Source organism: Microtus pennsylvanicus, chromosome 6 (assembly GCF_037038515.1).
Source record: "Microtus pennsylvanicus isolate mMicPen1 chromosome 6, mMicPen1.hap1, whole genome shotgun sequence".
NCBI classification, from domain to species: Eukaryota; Metazoa; Chordata; class Mammalia; order Rodentia; family Cricetidae; genus Microtus; species Microtus pennsylvanicus.
The window spans coordinates 29936733-29954241 of record NC_134584.1 but is presented as its reverse complement, the minus strand read 5'-3'; the positions used below and the strand labels follow the sequence as shown (position 1 = coordinate 29954241).

At 42.1% G+C, this 17509-nt stretch overlaps 1 protein-coding gene across 3 annotated transcripts in view; it reads right to left on the bottom strand.

Annotated features, from left to right (window-relative positions):
• Osmr (oncostatin M receptor) overlaps positions 1-17509 on the bottom strand; it is a 51037-nt gene that overhangs the window by 14255 nt on the left and 19273 nt on the right. For all 3 annotated transcript variants that reach the window (XM_075975940.1, XM_075975941.1, XM_075975939.1), the window contains exons 4-11: positions 14142-14313; positions 11199-11477; positions 9730-9865; positions 8901-9052; positions 7116-7258; positions 6420-6573; positions 3171-3247; positions 1768-1990 (exon numbers count right to left, since the gene is read on the bottom strand). In XM_075975940.1, the coding sequence (XP_075832055.1) occupies positions 1768-1990; positions 3171-3247; positions 6420-6573; positions 7116-7258; positions 8901-9052; positions 9730-9865; positions 11199-11477; positions 14142-14313 (1336 nt within the window). The remainder of the gene's footprint in view (positions 1-1767; positions 1991-3170; positions 3248-6419; positions 6574-7115; positions 7259-8900; positions 9053-9729; positions 9866-11198; positions 11478-14141; positions 14314-17509) is intronic.

The following is a 17509-nucleotide window of genomic DNA, read 5'->3' as shown; positions in this document are numbered from 1 at the left end:
GATGAATCCAGTACAGATTTTGTTTGCAAAATGACAAAGGGAAAAGTAAGACCCGGATGGACGTGTAGGGTCGCATTCTCCTGCTTGTTCAGCCAAAGAGAAGACTTGTATTAGGTTAACAAAAACTGTTTTGCAGGCTCCATCAATGGCCGTTCTGGGTTCACACCTGGTTTTGTAAAGTCCTGAAATAAACCACCTTGTTCCCACCATTCTGAGTTTTCAGTGCTCCTCTTACCAAGTACTTTTCTCATGTCTATGCATAAGCGAAGGGGAAATGTCAGTTGCAGTGTGAGATGGATTGGTTTCTTTGATGGAGGAAGGCGAGGAAGCCATGTGGGTCAACTTTGACTGGGAGCCAACACCCCAAGGAAACCATCTCAATGACCTTTACCTTGTACCTAGAGCTGTACACCCTGCGGGGTGGGGGCTCCTGCTATGTAACAATGTCGTGGCCCAGAAAGATGAACAGCACCTTAGTGTCATGCCAATGTTAACTGGTCATTAGAACTGCCGGGTGACACAGAACACCCAGAGACTCTGAACTGCAGGCTTTAGTGGGATTCTGTGAAAATGGTGAAGTTCTTCAGCCTCTGGGCCAAAGTGCGGACCTACTCCAAAGCAATAGAATTGACTTCACACAGGACAGTTCTCTTTAAAATTAAGACACCTTCTGATCTGGTTCACTTAGCTTAAATTTAAACTGAATCAAAATGGAACCACATAATCTTTCATGGCCTCACCAACCTGGCACCTTTAACAGCAAGAACTGAAGGATGGCATTGTTGCAAGGTACATGAATGATCTCAGCGTTTCAATTCCTTTTGCCTTTTGTCCACATGTGCACTGCATCACAGCAGGGAACTGGGGATTGGCTATGCCAGGATTTTTCTGTGGCTTGGTCAAGAAGGACATTGCTGTCATTCTTGGGTTTAGATGTGCGATCACTTCCCAGTGGCTCATTCTTCAGTTGGCGGAGAGATTGGTAGCTAATCATCTGTTGCTATTCTACAAACTTGGCCAAATTACAGTGTCTCATGGAAGAGTACATCCGCTCTCCTTAGGGTGTCCATGGGCTCCTTTGCCCACCATAGTTCTCCCTCAAGGTTGTCTCACTATGTAGTACAGGCTGGACTCAAACTCATGAACCTCCTGCCTCAGCCTCCTGAGCGTTGTGAATACAGGCATGCTCTATCAGCATGGCAGTTCTATAAACTTTTTATAGATGACAACAGTGGAAAATATTTTTTTTGTTTGTTTTTTTTTTGTTTGTTTGTTTGTTTGGGTTTTTTTTTTGATTTTTCGAGACAGCTTTTTGGTTCCTGTCCTGGAACTAGCTCTTGTAGACCAGGCTGGCCTCGAACTCACAGAGATCCACCTGCCTCTGCCTCCCGAGTGCTGGGATTAAAGGCATGCGCCACCACCGCCTGGCCGGAAGATATTTGTTAACACGCAGAAAATATGGTGCAAATCCCATAAGTCACAAATCCCTGGGCACTGTCTTGGCTCTCAGAGAGGGCTGCTGTGGGATTTACACAAATGAATTTTAGATCATCTCTTAAGTGCTCAGAAGCATCCAGGGAGAGAGTGGGCTGGGTCACTGTGAAAACACCATTACATTTCAACCTGTGCTTACACCCAGCTTCAAAGGAAGTGCCTAACTGCACATGGTTGCCTCAAATTATGGTTTTATTTATTTAGTATGTCACTGGAAAAAATCTCCACTATTTTCCTTGAGAATGGAAGCCAAGTTGACCAATGTCGACTCACCATGTCCTGAATCGTTAGAGAGGACCATCACTGACTCAGGCGACACACCCACGCTGTTGTTGGCTGTGATGTGAATCTTGTAAGAACTCAGGTCAAGGCTCAGTTGTGTGCCAAGGGCTGGTGCCTCAACACGGTAGTGCTTTGACTCAGTTGGTCTATCTTGATTTTCTACAACTATATCATAGAATACGATTTTGCCATTGGCCTGTGATTTTAATAGTGGCTGAAAAAAACGATAATCCTTTTAAAATGAGCTTCACTCTGAAATTATTACTTTTTCATATCTTCCATCCATCAGCTGCCCAATCCACATATATCTAAGAACATATCCACTCATGCACATGCCTATGTGTGCACACACGTGCACAGACACATATTAGTAAGTCAGACATATAAAGATATTAGAACAAATGCAGTTTGCACACTTAAACAGAGACATTGTCTCAACACCAAGCTTAGAATCAGGCCTTTCAATCTAACTAAAGAAAACAGCGACAAAAATCATTTAGAGATGATATTAACAATTTATTGTATGTCCAGATAGCAGGGACTGAATCAAAAGTCAAGAGGAATATAGACTCCTTAGATCTGGAGGAAATAAAATTTGGAAGTCACCTTAGAGAAGATGCAGTAGTGGAACCAGCACCCAGGGTCCTTGTAAGAAAAGCCTGCATTCTGGCCTCCCTGTACCCAGTCTTTTCTCACCCTGACCCCTGCCACCTACCATAGACTCCCTCTTTTAGAAGATACTCATGGTTACAGAGAAGTCCTTGCCCTTACAGTCCCAGGCCAGCATCTGTCAGAGGTTCCTGAGGTCTGCTTTCCCTGGGACAGTCAGTGTCCTGCTCTGTGTACCCCAGATCTCAGATCAAGCTGCAGCTGTCCCCTTGAGGGTATGGAGAGAACTCAGACATAGGCTTAGCAGAGTCACACCTGTATATGCAGAGGCCTGGAAAACTGTGCCCAACTCAAGGGCAGAAGAAAAGCTGAAGGGGTTGTGACAAGGGACCAACCGTCTCCTTATCATCATGTTTTGGTACGAGACACTGAGGAATCTCAGAGCCCTGAATGCAAAGCTGACCTTCCAGGTTCTCATGCAGTATATTGGGTCAGGCAGAAGGATAATGCTGATCTTCCATTATAAATCAATAGCTTGATTTGAAACTATGGTATTTACATACAATTAGGAGTAGGGTATGTGACTCTAGGCATAGTTCCTTGTATTGATTCTTGGAAACGTTATAGTGGGCCTGAGTTGAATATACAGAAAAGGTTCTAGCGGTCCTTCTACCTGATGACCAGCCCCGTGAGACTGACATCACCACTGACATCACCGTTTCTTCCAGCTGGGGTTACACTGCTGTGCAGCGGCCGCAAGTCACTCCTGAAGCTGCACACCTTACCTTCCAGAATAAGGTCACAAAATGACTTCCATTCTCTGACCGAACGTGTCTCCACGCATCAGGAGCCTGTGAGGGAGCTGAAATTAAGCAAAGAAAAGTCCCTGGGTCATATCCGTGCCATGTTTCCCCTGTTCTTCTAACACAGTGGTTCTCAACCTTCCAAGTGCTACGCAAGCCCTGTGGGGGTCTGTAGGGATAAGTCCCGCCCCTAAGGGGGCATGTTCGCCTCGGGCTAAGGTTTGCCTATAAATTTGGCGAGTTCCTGGCCTCCACAGAACGGTGGTTCTGTAAGTCTATTTCTCCATTAAAGCTGTATATATATTTTTACAATCTGTCTGCATTCGTTTACGCCGTTACAGGGGTCTTGATCCACACGTTGAGAGCTGCTCTTCTAAGACATGGCTGTTACCTGTCTTCTCTGGGGCTTGCTAGTCAACCCTCTCCCTTTCTGTGACTTCCACCCGTGGGTCCACAGCCATACCGCACACTAAGCACTCATAGGGTGGGCTTTAAATATTCTCACTGTCTCTATTCATTGCACATGATACCATGTTACACTGAGAACAATTCCGTGTAAGTTTATAGTAGGTGCTCTAAAATTAAAGGTCAATTGCCCTTGGATGCAATTCCAAACTTGAAACTTACAAGTCGGCTCCAGAGCATCTGGAAGCCACCAAAGAATTTTTCATTGTCACGTGCAAGGCTAAGACAGAGACACACTGACCTAGGTCTCTGGGGACGCAAAGCCCAGGGTTTCTGGTTGGCTTTCAGGATGTCCTCCAGCTGCCCCTCACTAGAGTCACAACCTGGAAATGCTTCTTTGTTCCTGATCCTGCCAACTGTCTCCTGTGGACACACAGGGAACTTGATGCCCGGTCCTCAAGTCATGGCACCAAGTACTGCTTCCAAGAGTCCACTTTGCAAATAAACTAGAAGATGGAATCACAGCAGCCAGGTCTTGGCTCATCTGACTTTGAAACCCTAGCATCAGGCTCTGGGCCTAGGCCTTAGGGTGAGCTCCAAAAACACTGCTTGAAGAGTGAGCAGTGGACTAGAAGCCCAGAAAGCAATCTGCTCAAAAGTCGCAGTCTCTTCTCTCTGTACTTCATTTAGAAATTTATGTAAACTGAGAATTGATTCGCACTACACCTGCGCTTAATCCATTGATTTTAGAAGGAGGAATCACCCTCTTTTCATATCTGTCTGTCTATCTATCTATCTATCTATCTATCTATCTATCTATCTATCTATCTATCTTGTATCATCTATCCATCTTCTATGTATTTATCTATCTTCAATCTGTCTATCTTCTATCATCTATGTATCTATTATCTATCTATCTATCTCGTATCATCTATCCATCTTCTATGTATTTATCTATCTTCAATCTATCTTCTATCATCTATGTATGTATGTATGCATGCATGCATCTATCTATCTATCTATCCATCCATCCGTCCGTCTCTCTATCTTGCGTCATTCATCCATCTTCTATGTATTTATCTATCTTCAATCTATCTTCTATCATCTATGTATGTATGTTTGTATGTATGTATCTATCTATCTATCCATCTGTCTATCTTGCGTCATTTATCCATCTTCTATGTATTTATCTATCTTCAATCTGTCTGTCTTCTATCATCTATCTATCTATTTATCTATCATCTATCTATATATCATCTATCTATGTATCTATCTATCAGTCATCTATCTGTATATTTTTTTTAGTGCTAGAGATTGAACCCAGATCCTTGAGCATTCTAGGCAAGAGTTATACTACTGAGCTATACTCCCCCAGTCAGATGAACCAGTCAGTGTCTTAACCCAAGAACACTCTGGGTACCTCCCTTTAAAACTATTTGGGGGCAGATTTAATGTACATAAAACAGTAGGCAAATGCATAGAAAGGTAACTAGGTGTCATGCCCACTCCAACTATTTTATATACATTTGCTCATCTGATTTCCTGTAGTGTAGGCATTCTTATTCACTCCATTCTCCCAATAAGGGAAATGAGGATCAGAGAGACTAAGCTAAGTGCTCAAAATCTGCAGAAACGGGGGTGAAGCCACTGGAACTTATGACTGACAGGTTCTCAGCCATGCCATTATTCAAGAAACTGATGGTCACTTTCAGGCTTAAGTCGCAGGCCTGAGTTCAACAAAGATGCTCATAAGCATGTTTTTATGATAGAAAATAATAATACCGATGTGATTAACTTTAAAGCTTTAACGAAATGCATCTTTCATTGTTGCCTTTTACTTTTAAAAAAATGGATGGAAGTGCTACCAAGATGGCTATGTAGTTTTTAGTTCCCAATTCACTTTGCTTGAGACTTGCGTCACACTGTGTATTCTACAAAGAACCAAAATTTCCGTTGTGTTTTTGTGGTCATACTTGGACATAAACGGGAGAACTGACCAATTATAATCAAAGAGAACATGCAGGCTTCCTCCGCTACAAGGGCTGCCAGGAATACTGCTGAGAGCAGATATTGGCCCTTGGCATCTTTTTAGCTCGTTCATGGAAACTCATAGGTATGGGTGGCTCCGTTCTCCAGTGAGGCCCTAAAGGCACAATTCATACTCAAATGCGTTCTCAAGACATCTCTACAATTAGCCTGTGAATGGGCTGGAATCCAATCTCAGCTGAGTTGGGAAGGAAAACTACAGCTACTCTCACTGAATATCAACTTTTTCAAGGAAATTCTTCCTCAACCTTTTGTCTATGTGTAACATGGTCGTGTTACATCAATTGTCATACATTCATAAATTTTAGCAAAATGAAGCTGTTTCATCTTCTTTATGTTCTTTATTTTTATGTTTGAGGGGACAGTGATGTGATGCAAAATATGAAAGATGATGCAAAATATGAAAGAAGGGCCATAATGGGACACAGAACACAAAAAATCTATCTCTATTAGAAAACTATGGTTGACTGCAATCAGCAATCAGATCATTGTTTCATTTACTTCCTGATACTTCATACAAAACTTCAAGATAAGATCCATATTCAAATCCAATGTGAGACCAGGAATAGCAAAGAAACTACTTGAGAAAGCATACACTAGAAATAACATTGTTATCAAATGCCTTTGCTCCTTACGCATTTAATCTAGTTTTAGAGTATGACTTTCCCTTTCCTTCAATACTTTCTCAGCATTCGGTACAAATGAGAGAGCTGAATGAAGTTGACCCAAGCATATCGTGAGATTTAGTCTGTGAGTTCCATGCCAGGGAGCCCCACGTACCAGCCTCGGGTGTGGTGAACTCCTTTTGAGCCCAGTCACTCCATTTCCAGAAGTGGTTGGCATCCGCACAGCGCACACGAGCCTTGTACTCTGTGTCTGGCTCCAGATCACTGAAGAGGTAGTTCCCACTCACGTGGACAGAAACATTGTGTGCCTGCATCAAGAAGACAAGGGAAAAACAAAAGCTATGTGTGCATTTGTGTTGCAAAGCCAAATCAGAAGGGTGGCATCTCTGCTTTGGAGCAAGACTGGGTCTTCTTCAAGTGAAGGCTTTTTTCCCATTTCAGGACCCCTTTCAACAGATAATCCACACTATGAACTAATGTTGAAATAAAGGCCTGACTGATTGATTTTTCTTATTTTTAGGTTGTTCTTTTTCGCCTTGGGTAAGGTCTTGTAATGTAGCCCTGGCTAGCGTAGAACTCACTGTATACATTAGGTTGGCCTCCAACTTGTAGTAATCCTCCTGCCTCTGTCTCTCAAAGCTAAGATTACAGATGTGCCCAGTATGTTTGGCCTGAAATAAGACATGTTTGTTTGTATTTTGGCTGTTCTCACGGATAGAGTCTCATTATGTAAACTAAAGCTAGCTTCAAACTTGTGATTCCCAGTTAGCCTCCTGAATGCTAGGATTCCAGGTGTGTGACACCCAAGATTAAAAGTTTTTTAAAACAGGAAACAACGAAATGTTCTTACGTGTATCACTTCTCTTTGGTGCTGGAGTTCAAGCTGACACAGGAGCATGTAGTTGTCCCCACGGGAGTACACCTTCCAGGTCATGTTGGCTTCTGTAGCACTTAGTGTTTCAAGGGTGACATCATGGGGAGGCTTTTGATGAACTGTTAACAAGAGAAAAAGGAACAAACAAAAAAAGAGAATTCAAGCAGATCCAAACCAGAATTCAGTAAGCAGGCAATTCATTTCATCTCTTGTCTGGTCACCAGTACTTTTTGTTTACGTTTAAGAAAAGAGAAACAATGCTGGGCTTGCTGACAGAATGTAGTGTGTCCCGTATGCAATCCTTTTCACTCACTAATGGCCTTATGTATGTTATATTGTAGTAGACATGGAGGTAAAATACAAAAAGTAACTATGTGTAAACTCTTAAAATTAAATATGATCAGTAAGGTTATGGAGGAAGAGTCAAAATTTAAAGAAGACAGCCAATGGAGGAAGGTTATAATGCAGCCTGAGTCTAACTAAAATAATATTAACAGTGTCAAGGAAACAACCCTAAACAATCCAATCTACAAAACATCCCAGAGTGATATCACCAAATTGCCAAGGGAAACGATCATCAACAGATGTCGCCAGTGACCTATAGGATACATCTGCTACACAAGAGTTTGAAACTGGTCCATGAGCCAGGGCCAAACAGACGAAATGCGTAGACGGAGAACAGTTCTCAGCAGAGAAACTGAAACTAATAAGGGGGGAAAGGAAGGGGGAAGAGTGTGCAGATTGAAAGGCAAACTAGATAGTTACTGCAGAAAGGAAATAAAGAATTAATTTAAAGTTTCAGAGCTGGAAAGTACAGTATGGAAAAAAACCAAACTACATGTTGCGGTGATGGTTACATGGTCTGTCCCTGCCTTCCTTTCTTACTATATGAGGATAGGGGTGGGAACTGGGGCTGGGGCTGAAAATTGCCCCGATGGTCTATTTGCCACAGGGAAGAGTGATTAATTACAATTCTCTGGGGTTTCTCGGTCTCTATCCTCAGATTTTTCTCACTTTAGGATTTGAGCTACACATAGTTTAAAGCAACAGACAATTTTGGCTAAAGAAGGACAGAGAGAGAGGTTCTGGAATAGACTGTGCAGTAAGTATACGTCGGAATGCTAGTTTTCAAGTTTGTTAGAGAGCTCAGTGAGACTTGAGATAAGATCAAAACAGGAGCTTGAGAACGCAGGCATCCATGAGGGTAAGTGTGAGCGAATAGAAGTACAGGGGTTTGATCAGGGGTGTCTTTCTGTATGCTGCAAACGTGTGTTGTTTATATTGGTTGATGATGGCAGAAAATAGATAGGCAGGAAATCAAAACAAAGATGCGGAGAAAAGGAAGGCTGAGTCAAAGAGATGTCATGTAGCCACCAGAGAAGAGAGACGCCAGCAGCAGCTTACGGAGAAACATGCCAGAGGTAACGGCACAGCCTTGTGGTGATATATGGGGGCAGTAGAAGTGGTTTAATTTATAAGAGAGAGTTAGGCAAAAATAGCCTGAGCTATTGGCCAAATATAATTAATTAAATTACAATTAATATTAAGCTCTGAGTGGTTATCTTATAAGCAACTGTAGAACTTGCAGGCAGAGAGAAACAGGTCCAGTGTGACCGCGCGAGACAGAAAAAAGTCTCCCTTTACAAAAATTAGCTTTCCAATGGTTGTGAACTAGGCCAGGATCTACAGTGTATTCGCTGGATCTCGCTGTATAAAATACCATGCTAACGGCCATCATGGGCCACGGCATCGCAGTCTCACCTCTATGGGTCAGATTAAAAATTAGGTTGACACTTCTTTTTCGTAGGTTGTTTTTGGCTGTGAGTGTGAAGTTATATGTTTCCTGTGAATCTTCGGTGATTTGCCAGGTATGCGAGTTTTTGTGGTCAGAAAGCTCCTGTCTCCCAGAGAACCTTAAAAAATGGAATAAAACAAGACAGCAAAGACAGGGTTTAAACACTTCCGTCAAAGCAGATGTATACTGATCCCTTGGAATTTTCTGTCACCAATATATGAAACATTTCAAAGAATAAATAAATACATTTTTATGTATTTATTTTTCAATGAAAAAATAAAAACATTTCAATGAATTTTCTCTATGTGATAAATTTTTCTTGTGGGTGGTATAGACATCAATTAATCTAGTTGAATATTCTTAACAATTTAGAAAAATTAGGGAAAGTTATATCAACAGATAAGACTATTCTATTACAAAGATACACAATCAACTATTATTATTTTTATTGTACACGTTCTTTCCGAACAATCAGGTAGAAGGTCCTACACCTCTGCAGGCAATGGAAGATTTTCCTGTGATTCCAGCAAGCAGTTCTGAAATATTTGGACACATTTTCTGCAATGTCTGGGTATAGCTCTCCTTGTGTCCCATGTGTTTTTTATGAAGTGGAGTTGGACTTTTTCTACAGACACTTTAGTATAAGTTTAACTATCCAGGGTAGGAGAAAGAAGTCCATCCAGAGGAAAGAAGACACATTCAAGAGTACGTGTCTCTTCTCTAAGTGAGAACCACTTGCCACGTGTTGATTAAACAAGGAAGAACCTGCAGATGATGTAACTAGAGCAGACTCACGATTCATATAAACTGTAGGTTTGAGAATCTTGTTGATTCCAAGCCAAAGCAGTGTCTACCCCGGGTTCCCACGAACATGTCAAAGTCTTAAAGTCTTGGGTTTCACAGGAAAAATTCTTGGGCTCCTCAAGTATTTCTGTCCATACGAAAGAGAAGATGAAAGATCTAATTAACCCCTTTCATTACATGGCAAGTCAAAAGGAGGTTCTGCTTGGGGTCTTAACACACAGTCCCTCAAACCAAGAAGGAATCAGGAGGTGGCAGTAGTAGACCAAAGCGTCAAAGAGGCACATTTCAGGAGCTTCCCCATGCTATACTCCCCCATTCTGGGGTACCTTGGGGATGAGTAGTCAAAATAGCGCATGGGATTGGCAACTCTGTCTATCTGAAAACAGGGTTGGAGCTCCATTTTGATTCTGTGGCTTGCATTAAACACTAGGGCTGCCAGCTAGACTGTGAACTGGTTCAGTTCTGCAGTGGGGAGCAGAAAGTCCCAGGCAGGGCAAAGCTCCTTGAAATGTGGAGCCCCTTCTGTTCCCAGGGCCTACAGTAAGGGATCAGATGATGGAAGCATCCAGGACTGGAAGTGCCTTCTTTGTCAATAGAGAGAGAGATGCTTCCTATGGTTTAGAGTGACAGAAACTTGAGAGTAGACGTAGAAGGTTATAGCACAGGCACATTGCAGCCTACAAAAAGTCTGCATGCTCCCACCCCACTGAGACAGGCCAAGGAGTTAATTTTCCATTCAGTTAAGAAGACAAATGGCCACTGTTGTTGAGCTAATACGCCAGGGCTGGAATCCGCCCATATTCATAGATTCTCTAAACCGTCACTATGCCTATTCACGGAAATGACCAAGAGAACAGGCCTAGCCCGTAGACAGGGTCAGCATAGGTCTTTGCACTTCTAGGCACCACCCTTCCGTGATTGGCTGGCCTACAGCACCACCCCTCTCTCCATGATTCAGACAGAATTCCAGGTCATCTGGGTTGAGGCAAAGAATATTTTCTCAGAGGAACAGGTCATAACCTGAAATCACTTTCCTTTAATACTGTTGGTTCTAGGAATAAAACTGTTAGCAATAAAATAAGAACAATAGAAAACCCTGGGAGTATTGCTTTGGGTATTATTTTCAAAAACTCTTTTGGACAACTTGTAAAGGTGAAGAAAACTAAAGCCACATGTGAACATATTTCTTTGCCTTCTGATACATGAGATCCAAGGTGTACCATAGGAAATAAAAAAGAAGGAGACCTCGCATGTTAATACAGTTGTTCTCAACCTGTGGGTCAAGATGCCCTGCATATCCTGCATATTTCAGATATCCTGCATATCAGGTATTTACATTACAATACAGCTACAAAGTAGCAAAGAAATAATTTAATGGCTGGGAGTGACAACAACATGAGGAACTGTATTAAAGGGTCACAGCATTAGGAGGGTTGAGACCCACTGTTGTTAATACTTACTTGAGACAAAGAGAACAGTGCCAAGCAGTTTTTTAGTAGCATTCATGGCTTGACAATTGATGTTTGTCCCTCTGATGTTACGGAAAACAACGCTATTCAACTTCATTAATGATACGTGTGAATCAAGTTGTTCTCTATGGATTGGCTTTTCTTGCAACTTACAGGATATATTATATACATACTGTCCATACATCAAACACATGGTGACATTGGAGCCTTCTTCCAACAGTTTGTCTTCAGGAAATATTAAGAATGTATTAGGTTCAACTGAAACCTGTACTGCAAAACAAAACGCCTCTGTTAGAGTCTTACTCAGATTCCAAGACAAATCCCCTCCTACTCCCTGTAGTTAAAATAATTTTATTCTACTTTCTTGGGAAAATAACAACCTAAGCTTCCACATGATTCCTGAATCTTTTGGGAGATCCAAACCAATCCTTTCCACCACACCACCTTTTGTCAGACTGTTCCAGCTAAAACAGCGTCACTACCATCACTTCCGGTTACTGTGACGTTGCTGTTGTCTGCGGCTGCTCTCTGCAGAGCCTCCATCATGCAGGAGGCTCAACATGAAGCAGTCGGGTTCCTTATCTCAACTCATCCTCAGAACTTCTCAACAGTGGAGTAAGCAGGAACTCTGAGCTAAGTTTGTTCAGCTTGTCATTAGTAAGGCCTTATTCAGATCTCCTGGGCCTCTGTGAGTGTCAACTTGAGATTCAGAATCTTGGGAGATGAGTCTCTGGGCAGATCTATGAGTGATCACATTGATTAGGTTAGTCAAGGTTAGGAGATGTTGTCCCTGTGGGAGGCAGCAGTCCCTGGCTGGGATCCTGGACCATGTGAAGAGGAGAATGTAAGCTGAGCGCTGGCGTGGCTGTTTCCTGATTGTCGGTGAGATGTGATCAGCTGCTGCAAGCCTTTCCCAACCTGGCCGTCCATGCCATCCCGGAGTGCACCCCTGAACTGAGAGCCACACAGTCTCCCTTGAACTGCCTAAACACAACTAAAGCTTGCCCAGCCCCTAAGCCATGTCTGTCTCCATCATGCTGAATCACTCCCTCCCCCTTCCCAGAGATGTTGCTCCCTCAATTTCATCCCCTTCTGCTCCAGTCTTTTCTTCCCTGTGACCTCAGACATGTTAAAATCCTTAGGACGCTCCCTCTTTGAAGGAACTTCCTTCCTCCCTGTCGCCACCTTCTCCAGCGTCATTTCTCCCTCTGGCTTTCCTACCTCTATCTCCAGGCTGACATAGCCTGGCTGGTCACCTATCGGGCCACTAGATATTGCTGTCACCGATCTCACCTGTGACAAGTGCCCTGGGCATAGCTTTTCTGAGGGCTTTTAAGACTTCTTGATGATTCTGCTGAACAGCTATGGGTGAAAAACAGCCCTCTGAGGGATCTGACGGTCAGGTTTTCATTTATTCTTATATAAATTTTATGGTTACAGTTTTAAGAAGTCTAGTCCATTATACCAGAGTTGTTTATAATACACTTATTTCTTTTTCTCTTACTGTTGTTAGCTTGTTCTGAGGTGAGATCTCATTATATATTCTTGGTCAGCCTTGAACTCACTATACAGTACATTCAATTTATTCAGTGAGTTTATGTTCACCTCTGACTCATTTACTGAGCAGTGATTATGTGCTTACATGCATGGCTTTTTATTTTTACTATTCTCCTGCATTTCTATTTTCTTTCTGCACATATATACATATATGTACATACACATATATACATATATGCATGTATATACACCGCAACACGTATATACATTCACATACATATATACACAGACATATATGTATGTGTATATATGCATGTGTATGTATGTATGTGTATGTATATGTATATATGTGTGTGTGTGTGTGTGTAATCTCTCAGCAGTAATAAACAGTTGTGAAGTACAAGGCTTATGTAGGTTCTTTACTTTCCCTGGTCCTCATTTTCTATATCTGTTAAGTGGGAATGAAAATAAAGCCTATTTCTTAGGGTTAAAGTGATAACTAAACCAGTGTCTAAAGTTTAAAATGGCAGAATGTATACTTCATTTTATTACTATCAATGGGTGCATTAAGTTATTCCTGGGTTAATAAGATGATAGTTTCAGTTAATAAATTTGCACCAAAGCTTGGCAAAGGAATGATTATATTAGTATAATTTCATATAATATGTCAGGACATATAGTGAGGAATAAAGATACTATTGCTGTAGAGCTGGCCTGCAGCCAAGTGGAACATGAGAAGCTATGGTAAAATCCAGTCTAAATTTGACCTACAACAATGTTCAGTGATCAAAATTAAAGGATAGTTAAAGTTATTTGTCTACAATTCTATCACTGTAGTGAAAAGCTGATTTCCTTCTCCCAGTATTGCTCCCTGCCTCTAAATTGAGGATGGGCAAACCACAGTCCATGAGCCAAGTCAAGCCTACCATCTCTTTTGTAAGTAAAGTTTTATTGACACACAACTGCCCTCATTTGTTCATACATTGTCTAAGGCTGCTTTCTGAAGACTTAAGTGCCATAGTCTCCAAAGAAACTGTTGGGCCCTTTACAGAAACATTTACAATACCTGTTCCAGATATATGTGTGTGTGCATATATATGTATATATAGATAGATATACACATATTTATATATATATATATGTGCTGCTTTAATAAAAATGCACATGCAAATCTAAAGTAGACATATTTTGCATATTTGGAAAATGAATACAAAATTATCTAAATTATATAATTAAATCAATGAAGGCATTTGAGGTAAGACTTCAGATATCTAGAGCTCCATGGGAAATTTCAAAACCACTTTTTAGTTCTATTATGACCGAATGAAAATAAGACAGTGTCTACTCAGGGCTTTCAAAGGGAATGGGACATACTACAGTTGACTACTGACTCTGGTTATTCCTGTGACCACTTCATGTATCCACTTCACTTCTTACCACTAACTTCTTCCCAGGGAGTCCAGCTGCTCCAGGAACGCTGCGGAGGGTACTTGGCATCATCTACCACTGCCCTTATTCGGATGAAATGTGCTACACATTCCAAAGGGATCTCAGACTTCCAGTTCCAGTGCAGAACTTGGTTCCACTTCACAGGGGCGCTGTAATTCTCCTAAAAAATAAAGGAAATGTCTGGAGACACACAATCATTACATCCTGGAAAATAGGCCAACCTGAATTATTCCAAAGGTCAAGCTCCTACCCCACTTTGACTCCACCATGCTGCTAAGCCAAGTCCACTCCTAGTTCATCACTCCCTTGTTCTGATGTCTCAGCATCGGAAGCTATGATCTCCTGTCTCCTCAATCCTCATGACTGTCACATTGCCCAGAGGCCTGGGCAGATCAAGTGAGAGAAAAGAGAAGCCATTCAAGGCTTGAATCAAAGATTTGAGACAGATATTCAACCATGCTGGTCACTTAGACCCTGCTAAGAAAATTCTAGAAATCTAATTAATTGCATGGCTCTTTTAGAAGTAAGCAGTATATATATTGGTATTTTTAAATACTCATTTTAGCCAGGGTTAGAGCAGACTAGCTAAAGTTGAGAAAACAGGGTAATCTTTCATGACACCCTGGGAACACCAAGATCTCCAGAAATGGTCCTTGTTTTTCTCTCTTGTCTTCTCAAATGTGGCAGTCAGATGGACCACATCTCTCCAAGAAGCCCCCTTTGTCAGAACCTTAGGCCCTACAGTAACCAATAAGACAATGTTCCTCATACTGTTCTCTGAGGACCCTACTCAAGGTGAACTGAATCTTTCTAAGATGGTGGCATCTCTAGTCTCAAATTTGTTCAACTTCAATGGTGCCATGACATCTTTCTCTACCTTGCAAGGTTCCCACAGTCTGTTTCACTAGTCTGAAGGTATGTTCTCTCTGGACCCAATAGTCTGCCCAATACTTTTGTAGGTTTTTCTGGCATTTCAGTATCTGCTCATGAGGCATTGCTGGCTTAGTGTCCTCCACTTCCCTCTGCATTAGGAATTAGCTGCATTATTGAAGCCCAGGTCATACTCCATCTCCTTCATGAAAGCCTTCATAAAATATCTCCGTGCTGTAGATGGAACCCAGGGCCTCACACATGCGTGGGTAGGGAGAACTCTGCATAGCTGCACCTCAAGTGACTGTGAGAATTTTCTGCTCTTTTATTTAATTTTTTCCCATCTCCAAACACCACAAAGCCTTCCTGGAATTTACCTGTGACTCCGGTGTGGGTCTAAGAGGGCAGAGATTATGTTTTCTTTTTCTCTGAGTCCCCCATAGCTTCAGGAACTCATTTTCTTTAGTGTGCCCCTCCAGCACCCCTGCCTTAACCCCAAGTCTGTGCTGGATAGTTTTACATCAGCTTGACACAAGCTAGAGTCATCTGAAAAGAGGGAACCTCAGTTGAGAAAATTACTCCATAAGATCAGTCTGTAGGCAAGCCTGTAGGGTATCTTCTTAATTAGTGATTGATGGAGGTGGGTCCAGACCACTGTGGGTGGTACTGTCCCTGGTCTGGTGGTCCTGGGATCAGTAAGAAAGAGAGCTGAACAAGCGGGGACGCTGAACTCTACGGTCTCTACATCAGCTCCTGCCTCCAGGTTCCTACTCTGCATGAGTTCCTGTCCTGATTTCTTTTGATGATGAACTGTTAACTGTTACATGGAAGGGTAGCAAACAAAACCAAACACAATAAACAAAACTCTTTCCTCCCTAAGTTGCTTTGAGTCACAGTGTTTCATCACATCAATAGAAACCCTAACTAAGATGCAATCCTTACAGATCCTTGAATTTCCTGGGGAAGCCAGTGTGAGTCTGTACCGTGTACCTTAGCACAAATGGCAAGTCCTCAGGATGTGGAGTCCAGTAGCCGCATGCCATGCTTGTAGGCCACAGCTCTTACATCTTTACCCTGTTCAGATCACCAATCTTAAATCATGGAGACAACAGATTCATACCGCCGGGGAACAAGAACACTGTGATCCACTTGGGTACATTTAATTGTACTCTATACAGAACAGATTCTTTAAAAGTGTTACTATTTTATATCGCTTTATTATTTTGCTTTGTCCTTAGATGACAAAATATATTTTTGTCTGCCTATTTTGATATCCTGATTCATGAAACTTTCGTTATTTAATGAATACCCTTAAGACATCATATTTGAATATTGTTAAATATAAATACTAGACAGCAAAAGAGAAAAGAAAACTAAACTAGGCAATAATAGTAAACTCATTATGCAGTCAGCAGGCCACAGAGTTGGGGTTCCCCTGTGGCTCTCCCTACAGCCACCCGTTCCTGCCCTGGTACTCCCCGGCAGCCAACTCTCATGTCTTGCCACACCCCTTCTTCTTACTGCTCTTGAGGTAAACACATCTGATCATTCTCCCCATGGCCCTGGGTGGTCTTGTCCTGCACCTGCCTGCCCCAATCTGTCTCCATGTGCTCTAAGCCCACACACTGCATCCTGCTTTCAAATCTGATCGCTAACCCACACCCTTTCTGAAGGCCTCTGATCGCTCCCGTTGGGTTTTCCCAGAGATCTTGTTCCCATCTTTTACACTAAATTAACTCCAACTTTTCTTTCAGATCTTGCCTTGAAGAATCTTTTATTTAAATTGTGGGAGAAAATTAGGCCTGGTCCCAGCATTTACAAGTGACCCTTACACCCCCCACACTCTTAGAACATCCCATTGTGTGCTCGGCCTTTAAATCCCCACACCTTGCCCAAAGCCCGATGCAGGCCCACAGCCCAACATTCTGAGCTAACTAATGTCATCACCTGATTAATATGCAGTGTGTCATGTTTTCCTAGACACTGTGTGGAGTCTCTCTAACCTCAGATTATGCTCTGCGATCTTTATAGCCTTGCCAAGGAAGAAGATAAACTTTGACTATGTCAGTCAAATTAGTGATTAAGAAATGTGATGAATTTGATTTCTTATTTTTTAGTCATTGAAGCGGCAATTTGAATACAGACCTTGCAGGTACAGAAATTGGCAGAGACACAGGCATAGAAATGTATCTGAGGTCAATAACTCACGGCAGAAGCATGAATCCTACCCCTCGATGATTCCCACCCCTGGCATCTTTCCAAGCTTGAGATGCTATTCTGCCTTCTCTTGCTGTTGAAAAAGAAATACAGAAAATGTCCTAGAAGAAAAAGCAAAGTTTGGCCTGGGGCAGCGCCATGTAATGTGGCTGTCAGCAAGGCTCTGTGTGGCCAGCAGTGTCAGGGAAGCGTCCTGCTCTAGCTATGAGCACCTAGGTCGTCTGGCTTGTTGGAAGCACGGTGAACGATGACACTGGAAGCTGTTCTCC